Below are 16604 nucleotides of genomic sequence, written 5' to 3' on the forward strand. Positions count from 1 at the left end.
TACTTAGACCGCTACAAAATAATCTTCCCACAGAGACACTACGTACACTTTACAATTCCTGTGTAAAACCAATATTGCAATATTGCAATATTTTTTACCATAATACATCTAAGGCCAACCAAACTAAACTGTATTCCCTTCATAACAAGTGTGCTAAACTAATCTCCAATAAACGCAAGTACTCTTCAGCGACATTGGCCAGAGAAGTCGCGCAAATAAACACGCCGGATTCTAACTATTTTACAGACCTGTTAATCTTCATGTTTAAGGTCAAAAACTCGATCGTACCAGAATATGTTTCAAACTGGTTCCCAAAAAGCAGTTCTAATCTGAGAACTAGGGGAGATAAGCTTAACTTTTACACTGAAACTTGTACCTCACGTAACAGAGATAGAAGTGTCAAATTTCAAGGTATAACATGTTGGAATAAACTGGACAATGAGGTTAAATCACTAAAAACAATAACCCAATTTAAAAATGCAGTGCGAAATTACATTCCTGACTAATCTAAACATAAACCAAAAAGCTGTATAAAAAACCACCTTAAAAAGTTATTGTAAACTATACGATTTTAACCTGTATTATTTCTTATTTTATTTTTCTCTTTTAATTAATTTAATAATAGGACTCCACTGTAAATAAGATTATTATTCTTAATGGATGTTCCTAATAAAAAGCAATTATTATTATTATTATTATTATTATTAATAATTGAAATACAAATAACTTTATTTCCCATTTAGGCCAAAAAATTAAATTTTTTTATAGCAGAACAGAATCCCAACAGAATCAGCAGAATAAAAAAAAACTTAGGCGAAACTTCTGCCGGACTCACGACGGAAAAATTGCTTCAGACCTATGAAACTAAAACAAAAAATTCTCCAATATCATCCCTACAAAAGGAAAAAAACCTGATTACCTCGGCCCCCTAACATGCAATTTTCATGAAAATATTCCTAAATATTCAACTCAATAAATTAAATTTTCGGCGGCAAAACACCGCAAAAGAATGAGTTTGTAGTTTTTGAAAAGCTCCCGTTTTTGGCTTGAAATTAACTTTTATCGAGTTAGTTAACGGTAATTAAGTCAAAATTAATATTAAATAAGTTAAGTTTGATTAGTTTAAAGCGAAATAACACTTTTATAAAAGGTTTTTAAGTTAAAAATAATAGAAAATCCAAAGTTGTGATTTGACACTATACCAAAAGTTGACAGTACGTATTTAAACGTCGATATTGGGGAAGACCGCTTGATTTTGGAAGACACCAAAGGCATTTATGCTAAAACGGATTTTTATCTTAAGGTAGAAGAATAGGATCTCTTAGCGGACTTACTGTCGCGTTAGCTCCCGGTTCTTAACTACTTTCAACAGTAATTATTCTAGTTATACGATGAAATGTAACGGATTTCTACGCCTAAAACGTTCCTTTACGCGATTTTTTAATTGTTTGCGCGGGTGCATCGCGAAAATGTGGTGTATTCCCATATTTTGTGAACGGATGTCCTTAAGCCTTGGCGCTTACTAGTCTATACAATGCCTTTTCCTCGCACTCCGCCCCCTTCATCAAAAATATTGAAAACCCTTGACCCTGGCAAGTCTTTCAATGACACTCCTGTGATACATCCTTATTCTACGCGTTCTGTATCTAATTCGCAATCTCAAAACATTAAATCTGACACTATGGACCCCCTCGTGCCTCTCCCTCATGCATCAACTTTAGACCCAGCTACCTGTCCCTCTTGCTCGCAATTGGTTCTTGACACGGACGAAGGTCTACAATGTGACCTCTGCCACTACTGGTCGCACATAAGCTGTTCTAATATTACTCTTGACTTATATCAAGCCCATCTTGCTCACCCAAGTGACAATTTCAAATTCTACTGTAAACATTGCGTTCCACTAGTACCTACGTTCTACCATACGCTCGCTACTGTCCGCACTATACAAAACGACCAACTCTCCCTACAGAAAACTATTAGTGCCTTACCTAGTTTGCACACTACCACTAATCTCACCGCTTCCATTTCAACTCTACAAACACAATATGATTCTCTTCGCCGTGACGTACAAACCAAATGTGATTCTCCTCTCAATGAGGTGCAAAAAACCTGTGATTCCAACCGCTGTGATATCCTCCAACTGCAGGCCTTCCTCCGCGTCATTGAGGAATCTACTGCCCTTTTGCGTACTCAGACGGAAGTTCTCGCAACTACTGTACAAACTCTTGATACTAAACTCTTAAGTTCCCAAGATGAAGCCAAATCCCTCCGTGAACTCCTGGACGTTCATAGTACTGACAGTAAGAAACTTCTAGACACTCACCAGACCTCCATTAGTGCCCTCCAAGCTGACGTACTTGCCCTCACCAAGCATCGAGAATCAACAGTTGCTAACACTCCCTCACTTGACCCCCTGCATGCCGACCTAGAGGACCTGCGAACTGAACTAAACCATCTCAAATCCCTCCAAACTAGTCAGACTTTCACCAATCGCGGTGTTACCTTTACCACCGAACATCGTAAACGTAACGCTTTGCTATTCAACGTCCCTGATACCTCAGACGATGACGATGCTTCTTTTTGTAAGACCCTACTGCGTGACACCGGCCTAACACTTGACGACATTCTCCTTGTTAATTTTTACCGCCTCGGTGCGCTGCATATCGACCACCGACCCCGTCCGATTATTTTCAAATTTCCTACTGTGAAAGCGCGCCAAAACTTTATAAGCCAGTTACATACGCTCAAAGCTGACACAAATTATGGCTTCTCCTTCACCTACACAGTTGACAGAACCCCTGAACAGCGGCAGGCGCACAAAGACTTACGCCGTCAACTTCAAGAACTCCGCGCCACTGGCCGTCACGACCTAGTCATACGACAAGGCAAGATTTGCTCGCGCTCTTCATCCCTCTCACGCGCTGAGTCAAGCACCCTTGCACCTAAACCTACTACTACGCCTACTAGCGACCACTTACTCCACAATGACGTGCCTACACTTCGCTCATCGCCCCCATTACTCCCTACCCCATTACAGCCCCCAATTCCCCAGCCAAGGATGCTCGCACCCTTTCCAGCTCGTCCGCACTACTCCAACACATGGCACACTACACCATCACTACCTTCCCCGTTCTACCAACAATCGTTTGCTCCGCCACCTACTACCTTACAATACTCGAGTGCCACCTACAAAAAAAACTATCAGTGAACCACTCACCCCAAGTTAATTGCTCTAATTATATCCCGATCCTGTCTACGCTCCCTACTCAACCACATCCCCCCCTGAACCCTACGATCCAACCTTTCACCCCTCACTCCGATACTTACCTTCAATGCCTTATGAACTCGTTACCAAAACTCGACCCGCCAGCATATAAACTACCCAAAGGCACCAACTTTTCGAAGGGCCTTCTTCTTAATGCCCGCAGCCTCTGTGGCCCCGTCAAGTTCACAGAACTCTGCTCACTAATTTCGCTACATCACCCTACACTTACCGCCATCACTGAAACCTGGTGGACCCCTGATCATACTCCTAATGAGTACCCTATCGATGGTTATGCACTATTTCGCGTGGATCGTCTTTGCTCTCCAGGCGGTGGTGTCGCGCTATATTTACTCGATCATATGCCCTCGCGTCAACTCGATTACTCTGATTTTAACTTCACACCCTCATGTGACCACTACTGCGGTCTCGATCTACTTACGGTTCTCCTAACGCTCCCTCTCATGACGATCTGTATTGGAGTAATTTACCGCTCCCCAACGTATGACAACCATTCTCAACTCCTCGAATATCTCAATGCTATAACTCGCTATTGTGACTCAAACAGTTTTACCCTCCTCTTACTCGGTGATTTCAATTACCCGAAATTGGACTGGGTGAACTCCATTCACCAGAGGGGCGCCAGCCCTTCCTCACGAACCTTTCTCGACACTGTCATCAACTGTGACTTAACTCAATTTATTACTTCCACCACTCGGAACGGCGGTGTTAACTCGGACGATAGTGTACTAGACCTAGTTTTTAGTACCGACGAACACTTGATCTTTAGCCCTGCATATTTGCCTCCGTTGGGCCAAAGTGACCATAATGTTGTTGTTTTTCTAGCCAACCTCACTACCCCTAACTATTTACACCGCCCCATAAGAAATTTTTTTAAATGTAACCTAGTCCCGTTTAGTGCCTTCCTCGATTCCATCAACTGGGACACCCTATTTCAGGGCGACAACCTCGACTCCTTTTGGAGTGCTTTTCACTCAATTATCTTATCATGTATAGAAGCTTTTGTCCCATTCCGTACCCCTATTAAACCCTACGCTATCCGCCCCCGTACAAAAAAATCTCTACATTACAAAACCTTAGCTTGGCGCAGGCTAAAGCAAGCTAAAGCTGCCCATTTATCCCTTGAAACTATTGCTGCTCGTCTAGCTGATTACCGCAAGGCTCGCAATGCCTATACCAACCACACCAGAAACTTGAAAAGGAAACACGAGGCTACCCTCATTACCCAAATTTCCACCAATCCTAAATCTTTTTATGCCTATGTTAATAAATTCCGTAAATGTCGTTTTCCCCAACTTCAACTACGTGCACCTGATGGTTCCCTTACTACTACCCACCTTGACAGTGCCACAGTTCTCAATGATTACTTTGCGACGACTGTTGCTGACCCCCTAGCGTCCCAGTACATCCCCCCTCAGGTCTCTTGCCCCTCTACTAGCCTCTCCCAATTTGACTGCTCACTCCCAAATTTACTCAAAATTCTCACCTCACTCCCCACTAACAAGTCCCCTGGCCCTGATGGCATCCACCCACTAATCTTAAGGCAATTCGCTGTACAACTCTGCTACCCCCTACACAGGTTGATATCCCTCTCATTCTCTTCTGGCACTCTACCTCCCCAGTGGAAAGAGGCCAATCTCACCCCAATCCACAAGAAGGGTTCTCGTACTGACGCCTCCAACTATCGTCCAATTAGTTCCCTCAATACTATGTCAAAAATAATCGAAATCTTGGTTCATAATCAATTACTCCATTTCTTCGGCAATACTAATTTCTTTAATACGGCCCAACACGGTTTTCGGCACAACCACTCTTGTGTTACCAATTTACTAGTTGCAACCAACCAATGGACTAAATGGTTAGACGACGGCTCCAGTGTTGACGTAATCTACCTTGACCTTGCCAAAGCCTTCGATAGTATTCCCCATGATTTACTTTTGAAGTCCCTTAGCAATGCTGGAGTCACCAGCAGGGCTCTCCTCTGGCTGCAGAATTATTTGTCGAATCGTCGTCAGCGTGTGGTAGTCAAAGGCAAACACTCACCTTGGGCCCCAATAGAGAAAGGTGTACCTCAGGGTTCAGTCTTAGCCCCCCTCCTCTTTAATGCTTTTATAAATTCCCTTCCTGATGTAGTACGCTCTGCCTCATTATTGCTTTTTGCTGACGATGCTAAACTATTTCACCGCATCCGCTCCTCTTCAGACGTCACTAATCTCCAGGCAGATTTACATTCTATTGAGAACTGGGCTACCACTCATGGCCTCAATTTCAATGTCAATAAATGTGCAGTCCTTCACCTAGGCTCATCAAACCCCCGTCACACATATTTACTCTATGATAGCCCTATTAAAGCCTCCTTGTCAGAGCCAGATTTAGGTGTTATTGTAGAACCCGACTTAAAATTCTCTCAACACACAAATAAAGTCAGCAAACGCCTAAGTAGTATCTCTGGGTTAATTCGGCGTCACTTCTCCACTCGTTCCCCAAAACTAATTAAGACAATTTATAATTCCCTAGCCTTACCCCTAATAGACTATGCATCCCCAATTTGGACCCCTTCCTCCTGCAATGGTGTTACAACCCTCCAAAAAGCTCAAAACAGGATCACTAAATTGGCTCACAAGCTAGATCACCTGCCCGCCCCAGTTAGATTGTCAAAACTTTCCATTGACCCAGTCCTAACCCGTCACCGCATCAACAACCTATGCTTATTACACGACTTTTTCAATAATAAACTTGTCCTAGATATCAATAACTTCTTTAGTCCCGCACCTATCCACTCTACGCGCGGGCATTCCCTCAAATTGCTTAAACCTAGGGCCAACACCACCGTTCGCTTACATCACTTCACTCACTCCGTAGTAACTGATTGGAACGCACTCCCCGAGTCCATCATCGCCCTAAGTTAACTAATTCTATTTCAATAATCTTCAACTTAACTTGTTCTCTATAATTTAAATTCAACTTGCCCCTTCCAATTCAAATTTAACTTGCCCTTTTTACCTTAAAATTTAACTTGTCCACCCACTGTAATTTACCCTAATACTGATATTTAAATTTAACTATTCTTTTTTTTTTCTAAGGTACTAACCGAGCCCTACTGGCTTATATGTACTATTCGTAGCAAATAAATAAATAAACAAATATCACGAATCGATTGAGCCAAGCCTCGCCTCTGGAAAATGTCTGGTTTATGATTTAATTACTTAATTAAATTATCACAAAGGGGGAGAAAAACTAGATTATCTCGGCCCCCTAACATACAATTTTCATGAAAATATTCCAAAATATTCTACTCAATATCAAGAATCGAATGAACCATGTCTCATTACTGGAAAATGTCTGGTTCATGAGTTAATTACTTAATTAAATTATCACAAAGGGGGAGAAATATTTCCCAGACCAAAGTGTCTCTTGCGAATTCTTCCCTGGGACCCTATTCTGTAAGCTTTTTTCACCGAATCTCTTCCTTCCACCCACCCAGGTCGAAATTTTGAGTATAAACTCCAGAAAAACATTCAGAATGAGCCGCCATAGAGACTATAAACCCCAAGGAGTGGCAGGTCCCCCGCTCTACAAGCGCAAATAATGATGTTGCTCCTAAATTGGTACATGAGAGCTTCCGGCCCGTTTAATTTTGCTTAGCGGAAGTCGCCCTGTACCAGGAAAAAAGGGGCAACAAGTTGAGGCATTCCTTCCACTCCTTGGGGTTTATAGTCTCTATGGAGCCGCGTGCATAGGCTTTACATAAATCTCGTAGGCGTTGCTCCGGTTACTCACTTACTCCACGGACCACGGAGCACATCCGTGCTTACTCAGACTGTGCACGTGTCCTATAAGAAAATTTTCTTATTTGCGGCCCTCAGTACTACCAAAGAAGTACTACCCTCTGGTCTGGAACGCACCGTAGCAGACGTCAGTGGAGGCCATCTTATAGTATTCTAATGTCTATGTACAGCCCCTAACCGTAAAAAAACCACTACAAAATAATTAAAAAAAGAGAGTGTCTATTCTCACCCCCGGGTGGAAATAGCCTACGCGCTATTCTCACCCCCCCCGGGTGAAAATAGCTTATACGCTATTCTCACCCCCCCCCGGGTGAAAATAGCTCGTACGCTATTTTCACCCCCTCCCGGGTGAAAATAGTCTGACTACTATTCCTACCCTACCACGTGACCGCACTCCCGCGTGACGCCATGCGGCCGAGAATATTTTGGTCATTCCTTTTAAACAAAATGTTCATAAACATCCCCTCCATAGAATTAACATTACACTAAACTTTGAAGGCTCATAACTCTGGTTATATTAGAGATACGGGGATGTCCTTTGAGTATGTTATAGCATAAGCCTATAAATTTTACCGGTAGGTGGGGTTTTATAGGCTTATGGTTATAGTCATATTTAAGGATCTTTTTATGTATTCAAAAGTTCTTCCAACATGAACAGTTTCTATGGTTTGATTATAAAAGCAAGTTTTTACCGAAATGACATTAGTCTCAAAAATAATCCTAACGTGGTCTAAAGTTAAACTATGGTGTCCAAAAATAGCTTATGGTATAAGTTGTTTTAAGTTTTCTAGCGTTATTTACATGTTTTGTAAACTTCGAGTAATAATTTCCATACAGTGCGTATATAATCTTTAAATGTATGGCGAACTTTTGGAAAATACGTAAAACAAGGGTTAGTCACATGGTACGGTGGAAATAGCCTGGAAGCTATTTTCACCCGGGGTAGACTTCACCGGGCGGTGAAAATAGCGCCCAAGCTATTTTCACCCTCCCGCGGCCCTCACCTCCATTCTTATTCACGTGGTAGGGTGGAAATAAAATCTACGCTATGTTCACCCGGGGTAGACTTTTCCCTTCACCGGACGGTGAAAATAGCGCCCAAGCTATTTTCACCCTCCCGCGGCCCTTACCTCAATTCTTACTCACGTGGTAGGGTGGAAATATAATCCACGCTATGTTCACCCGGGGTAGACTTCACCGGGCGGTGAAAATAGCGCCCAAGCTATTTTCACCCTCCCGCGGCCCTTACCTCCATTCTTAGTCACGTGGTAGGGTGGAAATAAAATCTACGCTATGTTCACCCGGGGTAGACTTTTCCCTTCACCGGACGGTGAAAATAGCGCCCAAGCTATTTTCACCCTCCCGCGGCCCTTACCTCAATTCTTACTCACGTGGTAGGGTGGAAATATAATCCACGCTATGTTCACCCGGGGTAGACTTCACCGGGCGGTGAAAATAGCGCCCAAGCTATTTTCACCCTCCCGCGGCCCTTACCTCCATTCTTACTCACGTGGTAGGGTGGAAATAAAATCTACGCTATGTTCACCCGGGGTAGACTTTTCCCTTCACCGGACGGTGAAAATAGCGCCCAAGCTATTTTCACCCTCCCGCGGCCCTTACCTCAATTCTTACTCACGTGGTAGGGTGGAAATATAATCCACGCTATGTTCACCCGGTGTAGACTTCACCGGGCGGTGAAAATAGCGCCCAAGCTATTTTCACCCTCCCGCGGCCCTTACCTCCATTCTTAGTCACGTGGTAGGGTGGAAATAAAATCTACGCTATGTTCACCCGGGGTAGACTTTTCCCTTCACCGGACGGTGAAAATAGCGCCCAAGCTATTTTCACCCTACCGAGGTCCTTACTCAAATTCTTAGTCACGCGGTAGGGTGGATATAGCCTCGACGCTATGGTCACCCGGGGTAGACTTCACCGGGCGGTGGAAATAGCAGCCAAGCTATTTTCACCCTACCGCAGTCCTTACCTCAATTCTTAGTCAGATGGTAGGGTGGATATAGCCTCTACGCTATTTTCACCTAGGGTAGGAATAGGCTTCCGCCTATTTCTACCCGGGGTGTGAGAATAGTGACACTCTACTAGGTTTACCCACGGGCAGAGTTGCCAGATAAAAATTACCAAATTATCGTACCAAATCCAAAAAATTATCGATTTTCAACCAAATTTATCGTACGCTCTGAGCGCCTCCAAAATAGCGGTAAAACCAATGCGGGTGTTTTGATTCACCTTACAGTCTTACTATACTAAAATCAGTACAAGGGTCCTGAAGGAGAAAAGTAAAGAACGTCTCCAAGCGTTTCTCACAACATCCTGCCTTTGGGCTTTAGTGTATTATTACTATGATATGAACATGATTCACTTCCTCCTATTTCGTCTTTTTCTACACCTAGTGAGCCTTTTGTGCCCAGATTAGTTCAAATTCCTTCTAAATTCGAAATTATAGTACAGTTATCGTACTCCTAAGCCGAATTATCGAATTTAGCGATAGTAGAGCGTCAAAATTATCGTACGCAATCGCATTGTACTATAATTATCGTACGTCTGGCAACGCTGCAGATCTTTATTTAAAGATGGCGTATGTTATTGTTTAATCCCGTAAAGTAAAATTTGACAGCGGCTAATCGGCCGTTTTAATATTTTCTAGAAAATAATAGACGTTTATTCGTGAAATTTAATATGTGGGAGTCTTTAAATTTCCTCAAAAAGTGAAGTAGAATCCGGTTTAGTTTCCCGCGAAAATGAATTGTAAGTATTCTCGAAAAAATAGAAGTCATCGATCGATACGACCTAGGCCTAATGATTGTCAGAGTGGGTGGTGGTTTTGCCGAGAAGCCAACCGACAGGAGGGGAGGGCTCGGGTGTCCCGTTTATGACGCATCAAATTATACCCAAATCCATTACGCAATGATTGCGCTCTTTCAAATTAAAGCGATGGTCCAAACTGGAAGGCCCTTTCTTAAATAAGTCTTCATTCTGTTTCCTAGAAAATTGAAATATGTAATCGGAAAGTCCTCCGTCATAATCCAGACTATTAGGTCAAGTTCAGTTTACCTCCGTATCGTCGTACCCAAAGATATATACCAAAATGGTAATGACTACTAAATAAAGTTGAAAAAGGCGCGTATTAGATCTTTCAAAAGTGAGAAATAATCTTTCGGTAATGTTGAAGCTTAAAACGAGCAGCTTGGAGTGTGTCAAAGTGATCGTAAGATGTAGGCCCATGAATGAAAAGGAAATATCGGATGGATATGAAAGGCAATTATAATTTTACTATCCCTTAAAAGGTTTTCCCCGTTGATGCCTTTAAAGGCTAATATTTGAGTTTATACATTAGGGTTGTGTCAATATCGTCAGACAGGGGTGTGGTTGAGCTTACAAATCCTAGACACATGACTGAAGAACCTCCCAAACAATTTACCTTTGACGCTGTTTATGATTGGAAGTACGTTAATTTAGTACCGAGTTGTGGTTCTGACGAACTATTGAGCTAATTCACTAATTTTTTCTCGTTTTTCAGTTCAAAACAAACTGATCTTTACGATGAAACCTTTAGGCCATTAGTCGACTCTGTTTTAAAGGGCTTTAACGGCACTATATTCGCTTACGGTCAAACGGGGACGGGAAAAACGTACACGATGGAAGGGGTTCACAATGATCCTGAAAGGAGAGGCGTTATCCCAAATTCCTTCGATCACATTTTTAGTTGCATAGCCAGATCCACTAATCAGCAATATCTAGTCAGAACTTCTTATCTGGAAATTTATCAGGAAGAAATTCGCGATCTTTTAGCCAAAGATCAAACTAAGCACTTGGAATTAAAAGAAAGACCCGATACGGGCGTTTTTGTCAAAGTAACCGATGACATTTAGTATATTTTGTTGACTCGTTCTAACGTAAAAGGTCATTTAATTTTTCAACAGGATTTATCTTCATTTGTATGTAAAAGTGTAAAAGAAATTGAGCACGTCATGTCTGTAGGAAATCAAAATAGATCCGTTGGGGCCACTAATATGAATCTTCGTAGCTCTAGATCACATGCCATTTTCATTATTACTATAGAGCACAGCGATGTACGTTTAAAAAAGAAATATTCAGGGGTGTGCGGGTACCCGACCAGATACCCGAAACATATTTTTTAGGACGCGAACGGGTACCCTAGTCCCAATTTTAAGCCTTTGCCAATACCCGCTGAGTCTGACAAAATCCCCAGGGGCCAGTTCATGACGTTAGCGCGCGTGTTTCAATACTTCTGCCTTTCATTATTAAATAATTTAATTAGTAACAAGTTATTAATTAAAATTGTTTAATGAATTACACCTATGGGATAATGGCTCAGTTTTGAAATCTAGCTTTTACTTGGACTGTAAGGAAAAACAAAGACCCGAATTGAACCTGAAAGCTAATTTTGGGGATTTTGCAGGATACCCCCAGACGGGTAATTGAGAATAGGACCCGATACCCGCGGCGGTTAAAATTTTCTATTACCCGAAGTTTACCCGACACCCAAAAATCTGGACCCGCACAGCCCTGGAAATATTACTCTTATAAACTTGAAAATAAAAAAAAAAAAAAAACACTTTCTTTAAAAACTTAGTTGGGAGCCGATGGCGAGCACCATATAAGAGTTGGAAAATTAAATCTAGTCGATTTAGCTGGTAGTGAAAGGCAAGCCAAAACTGGTGCCATTGTAAGATTGTTTAAAAAGAAACTAGTTTGAAGTTTGGCTGGCATTTAATTTAAATATTTCAGGGTGAACGTCAGCGTGAAGCTATTAAAATTAATCTCTCACTATCCGCCCTCGGAAATGTTATTTCAGCCTTAGTTGATGGCAAAAGCTCTCACGTCCCGTACAGAGATTCTAAACTCACGCGCTTGCTTCAAGATTCTTTGGGCGGTAATGCTAAAACCATCATGGTGGCCAATATCGGGCCTGCCAGTTATAATTACGACGAAACCTTGACTACCTTAAGGTATACCCCCCGCCCCCCCCCCCGCCTCTTGTACGGTTTGCTAACAGCGCGAGGAATTTCTAGGTACGCTAATAGGGCTAAAAATATCAAGAATAAACCGAGGGTGAATGAAGATCCGAAGGACGCTCTCTTGAGAGAGTTTCAACAAGAAATAGCTCGCTTGAAAGCTCAGTTAGCTTCCAAAGAAGGTAAGCACAGAAAACGCAAGAGGCTGAAGGATGGAACGAAAGATTTGGAAGGTGCCATGGAAGAAGGAGACGACGATGATAATGAGGGCGGTGATAAGAGTTTAGAAGGTTCACCCGTCAAGGGAGAACACATTGAAGATTTGAAAGAAGAAGCCGATAGATTAGAAGAAGAGAAAAAGGCCTATTTAAGCCAACAAAATCTCTTAGAACACGTAAGATATCTTCTATAAAGAAACGAATACGTTTCTGAAGCTCTCGGTTCAATAGGAAAAGGACGAATTATTAGCGGAAGTTCAAAAAAGACAGGCGGCTATACAAAAGGAGCAAGAAAATAGGGACAAGTTGGCCACTAAGATTAGGTCCATGGAAAGCAAACTTCTGTCGGGAGGGAAAAATATCGTTGATCATACTAACGAGCAACAAAGGGCCTTGGAGCAAAGGAGGCAAGAAATTGCCGAGCAAAAGAGAAGGGAAAGGGAAATTAAACAGAAGTTGGAGGAAAGGGAAGAGGAATCGACGGAAATCAGAGAAACGTATACTTCCCTTCAACAAGAAGTTGAGATTAAAACTAAAAAACTAAAAAAAGTAACCATCGAGTAGGCTTGTTTAAAAGAAACTCGGAATAATGTAATTCGCTCTCTTAGCTATTCGCGAAACTTCAAGGAGTCAAAGGTGAAATTCAAGATTTGCAGGAAGAACATTCGAAAGAACGACAAGAACTTGAACAAACTCAAAATGAACTGACGAAAGAGTTGAAATTGAAGTTAATATCAATTAATTACGGTTAATTCTAGTTTAATTTTAGGCCTAAATTGACGCGATTCTTTCAGGTACTTAATTATCGAGAATTTTGTTCCTCCCGAAGTCAAAGCTAAAGTCTTGAACAGAGTTTATTTCGACGACGAAGATGATCAGTGGAAAATGTTACCATTGACCAATTGCGGATCTTCCACTCCCACTCACTCAAGTGGAAAGTGAGAAGCGCCTTTTCACTACTGTCTGTTCCCGGTAATTAGTTCCATCTAAAAGATTGTCTTCCCGTAGTATCCTCCAGTCTGTGGGCTCGGCAGCCTCTATTACTAAAAGACCAGTATCTTCCGCCGGTTGTAGGCGGCCAATGTCGGAATACGCCAGAATGGCATCCGTTCTCGGTGGAAATCCTAGATATAGGGTATGTTACGACAAAGGGGAGAGGTCGAAAGCCTTGTCGGATTAGGAAGTTTGAAAACTTTTTTTTTTTAGGGTGAAAATATCTTACAAGTTGAATTAGACATGCCAGGTAGAACCACGCGAGATTACGACGCTCCCACTCTGGCCCCTCATGTCAGAGCGGCCTTAGACGACGCTCTAAAAGGTGAGGATGACGTAGACATTGACGCCAGCCGAGGAATTTTCCAATCGGAAGCCAAAATTAGGGCAACCCGAAAAGAATCCCGTTTACCTTTGAAGAATGGTTGCCGTCCCAAAACCTCGTCGTCTTCTTCAGCCGGCGGCAGTCGCTCTCACAGAGCTCAGCATCAAGGGAAGGCCGCCGCCGCCATTAATGTACCGCATAGTAACTCGGCGTACCACCAACGTTCCCCCCAATCAGATACGCCGGACGCCGTGAGCCATTATCCTCAATCGCGAGGGCTCGTTCCCAAATAAACGACTGGGAGGATGATGACGATAGCCAAGAAGAAGATGGAACTGATTATTTCAGTTTTATTACTTCCGTGTCTAACGCCAAAACCTCCGCGGTCAATGACTCCTCCCCCTGCCTTGAAGAAGACCTAAAAAATGACGATAATACTTGTTATAATCACCGGTTTTGTTTTGACAAGATTCACAGTGACAACGAGAATGATTGCCACACCGGCTTCACCTTAACCTCTAGTAGTAGCGGTAGCGGCGACGACGACGAATCTTCTTCCGAGGCGGAGGATACCGCCCCTCGTTCGTCCACTTCGCCCTCAGTTTCTTCCCACTGTAGTAGCTCTTGGTTAATTCCATCCTCTTTGGAAGTTTCTCCACTCGTCACTCCTTCTTACCTTAATGGCGCTTTTCCCAGTCAAGTTCTGGATCATTTAACGTCGGTTCTCGATCCTCTCGGGTCTTTGGACATTCCTGACTGGGAGGAAGATTTGTTTCTACTTCGAGCCGCCTTGCTCAGGTTCAGCCACGGTCTTCCCGACGAAATGGAATTCTATCTCCAACATTCCTCGTCGACGACGGACATGGCGGAAGCTGCTGGACTACGTTCTTCTTGGTCTTGTCCCAACAACACCACCACTTCTAGTCAAAAACGCGCTCGCTCTAAATTTAGTCTTTGTCAGGGAGGCGATTTATTATCTATTAATAGATCGCCTCCTCGACTGGATAAAATGATTCGTTCCTTTCGAGTTCTAGTTCTCGGTGGAGTTTTACTTATGATGTACGGCATCAAAGTTCTCTCACTAGTCAGATCTATTTGCGCACTTTTCCTACACATACACTCTCTTCTATGGGAAGGGAGACCACCTTTCTAACTAATTAGCGGTCTTATTCCTGATCAGCGCCATCTACCCATAGCGGTGACTTTGAGAACTACTGTAAACGGCAAGCCAATCAGATGTCGCTAAAATCTGGTGACGTCATTTTTGGTAAGACCCGAGAGTGCCAGTCAGTGACGTCACCAGATTTTAGCGACATCTGATTGGCTTGCCGCTTACAGTAGTTCTCAAAGTCGCCGCTATGGGTAGGTGGCGCTGATCAGGAATAAGGCTAATTAGACGGAAGCCTAAACCTAGATGGAAAACAAGAACGTAAATATATTAATTACGATAAAAGATACATTACATTCCTTACGTTTTACGTTTCCCCATTTAAGAAAAGGTTTAGGTTTAACTTGTCGCAGTACTGCTTTTTAACGAAGCTAAGCGTAATTTATTCACTATTTAAAAAGTTATATTTATAAAACGATATAATATAATAAGAGTTTTAATTAATATAACTTTTTCAAAAACAAACTTAACAGGTCAGGGAGGAGAGGAAAACAAAAATCGTGTTTAGCATGATGGGACACGGTGTTCGGCAGTTATTATACCCCAAATTAAATTATAGCCCCCTTTAAATATTATATAAAATTTAAAACGCCCCTCGCTGGATGGATGTTCTTTCCCGGTAATTAATTTAATTTAAGACTCCGCCCTCAATTAAAACCCGTTAATTAATTAATTAACCCTGGTGTATATTTTGTTTTAACAAAAGCTTAGTAAGTACTTATAAAAAGAAAGTAATTATATAAATATATATTGTGCCGCGCACATAATTGTTAATTAATTAATTAATTTTTCGTTTTTACATTTTTGTTTTTTTTTTTAAAAAACAAATTGGTTGTGTTTATGTTTAGTTGTAAATAAGTTTGATATATTATATTTTAAAAGAAAAAAACAACAATTCCCCCCACCCCTACTTTGTTTAAATATTTGCAATAAGCCTTTGAGTGTCACGTTTAATGAGACTTGGCGCGGGGACAATAGCAGGGAATTCGAGAGAGAGAGGGGGGGGGGCAATTGGCCTTATTCCTGATCAACGCCACCGAGGCGTAGCGGCGACTTTTGGAACTATAATAATACGGTAGCCAATTAGAGGTGGAGGTGGAGTCGACGTACTCTGATGGAGATCTGTTATTTTCTATGTTTTGATTATTACCGCTTCAACTTCAAAAAACATGTTTTAACTAATTATTATTAACCTAATAATCTCCAAATAGACCAAAATCGAATGAAAACTTACTCCGAAAGTCTTATTTCATAATATGAGACAGAATAAGAAAGGTAAAATAAACTTTTGAAACCATATCGCTTCACATGATTCAGAAAGATCAACAAAACATAGAAAATAACAGATCTCCATCAGAGTACATCGACTCCACCGCCACCTGTAATTGGCTACCGTATTATCATAGTTCCAAAAGTCGCCACTACGCCTCGGTGGCGTTGATCAGGAATAAGGCCAATTAGGTCAGTTTTCCGGGGCCTGTACCTTCTAGGGGGCCCTGTAGGACTGTCTTGATGGGGGCCCACGGTTTCTTCATTTCCTGGGGAGGGGGGGCGCGTACTCTCTTGATGGCCCTGGGTAATAGAAGCTTCGTAGCCAATCAGATCCCTGGCATTTTGCGATTGCTTTTATTTATTTTATTCTAGTAAGTCAATCATTGTCGCCCCGTGCTAAGCCTAAAATTAATTTAAATTTAAATTTAATTATTTATAATCCCGCAAAATTAATAAAATAATAAGTTTTAAAACCAAAAAAAAAAAAAAAAAAAAATGGGTGAGAGCCTTAAATGGACTGGAAATTGATCGCTTAATTCCGAATTTCAAATACCCTTAAATTA

The 16604-nt window shown here is 41.9% G+C and overlaps 1 protein-coding gene across 2 annotated transcripts; it reads left to right on the forward strand.

Annotated features, from left to right (window-relative positions):
• The first annotated feature begins 9639 nt into the window (after nucleotides 1–9639).
• Klp68D (kinesin-like protein 68D) lies at nucleotides 9640–14037 on the forward strand. 2 transcript variants are annotated; one of them, XM_089862425.1, is made up of 14 exons: nucleotides 9640–9834; nucleotides 10074–10177; nucleotides 10259–10344; nucleotides 10424–10531; nucleotides 10607–10940; nucleotides 11010–11159; nucleotides 11684–11776; nucleotides 11839–12059; nucleotides 12123–12459; nucleotides 12515–12832; nucleotides 12892–13010; nucleotides 13078–13221; nucleotides 13292–13418; nucleotides 13490–14037. In XM_089862425.1, the coding sequence occupies exons 2-14, from the start codon at nucleotides 10175–10177 to the stop codon at nucleotides 13892–13894; spliced, it is 2445 nt and encodes an 814-aa protein (XP_089718551.1). In that variant the 5' UTR covers nucleotides 9640–9834; nucleotides 10074–10174; the 3' UTR covers nucleotides 13895–14037. The 2 variants fall into 2 exon arrangements, with proteins under 2 accessions (XP_089718551.1, XP_089718549.1); XM_089862423.1 differs by lacking the exons at nucleotides 9640–9834; nucleotides 10074–10177 and having other exon boundaries at nucleotides 10250–10344.
• The last annotated feature ends 2567 nt before the right edge of the window (nucleotides 14038–16604 follow it).

This window comes from Phalangium opilio, unplaced genomic scaffold, assembly GCF_054372755.1.
Source record: "Phalangium opilio isolate 3A_F unplaced genomic scaffold, DU_Popi_V2 ptg000540l_1, whole genome shotgun sequence".
In the NCBI taxonomy this organism is placed as follows: Eukaryota; Metazoa; Arthropoda; class Arachnida; order Opiliones; family Phalangiidae; genus Phalangium; species Phalangium opilio.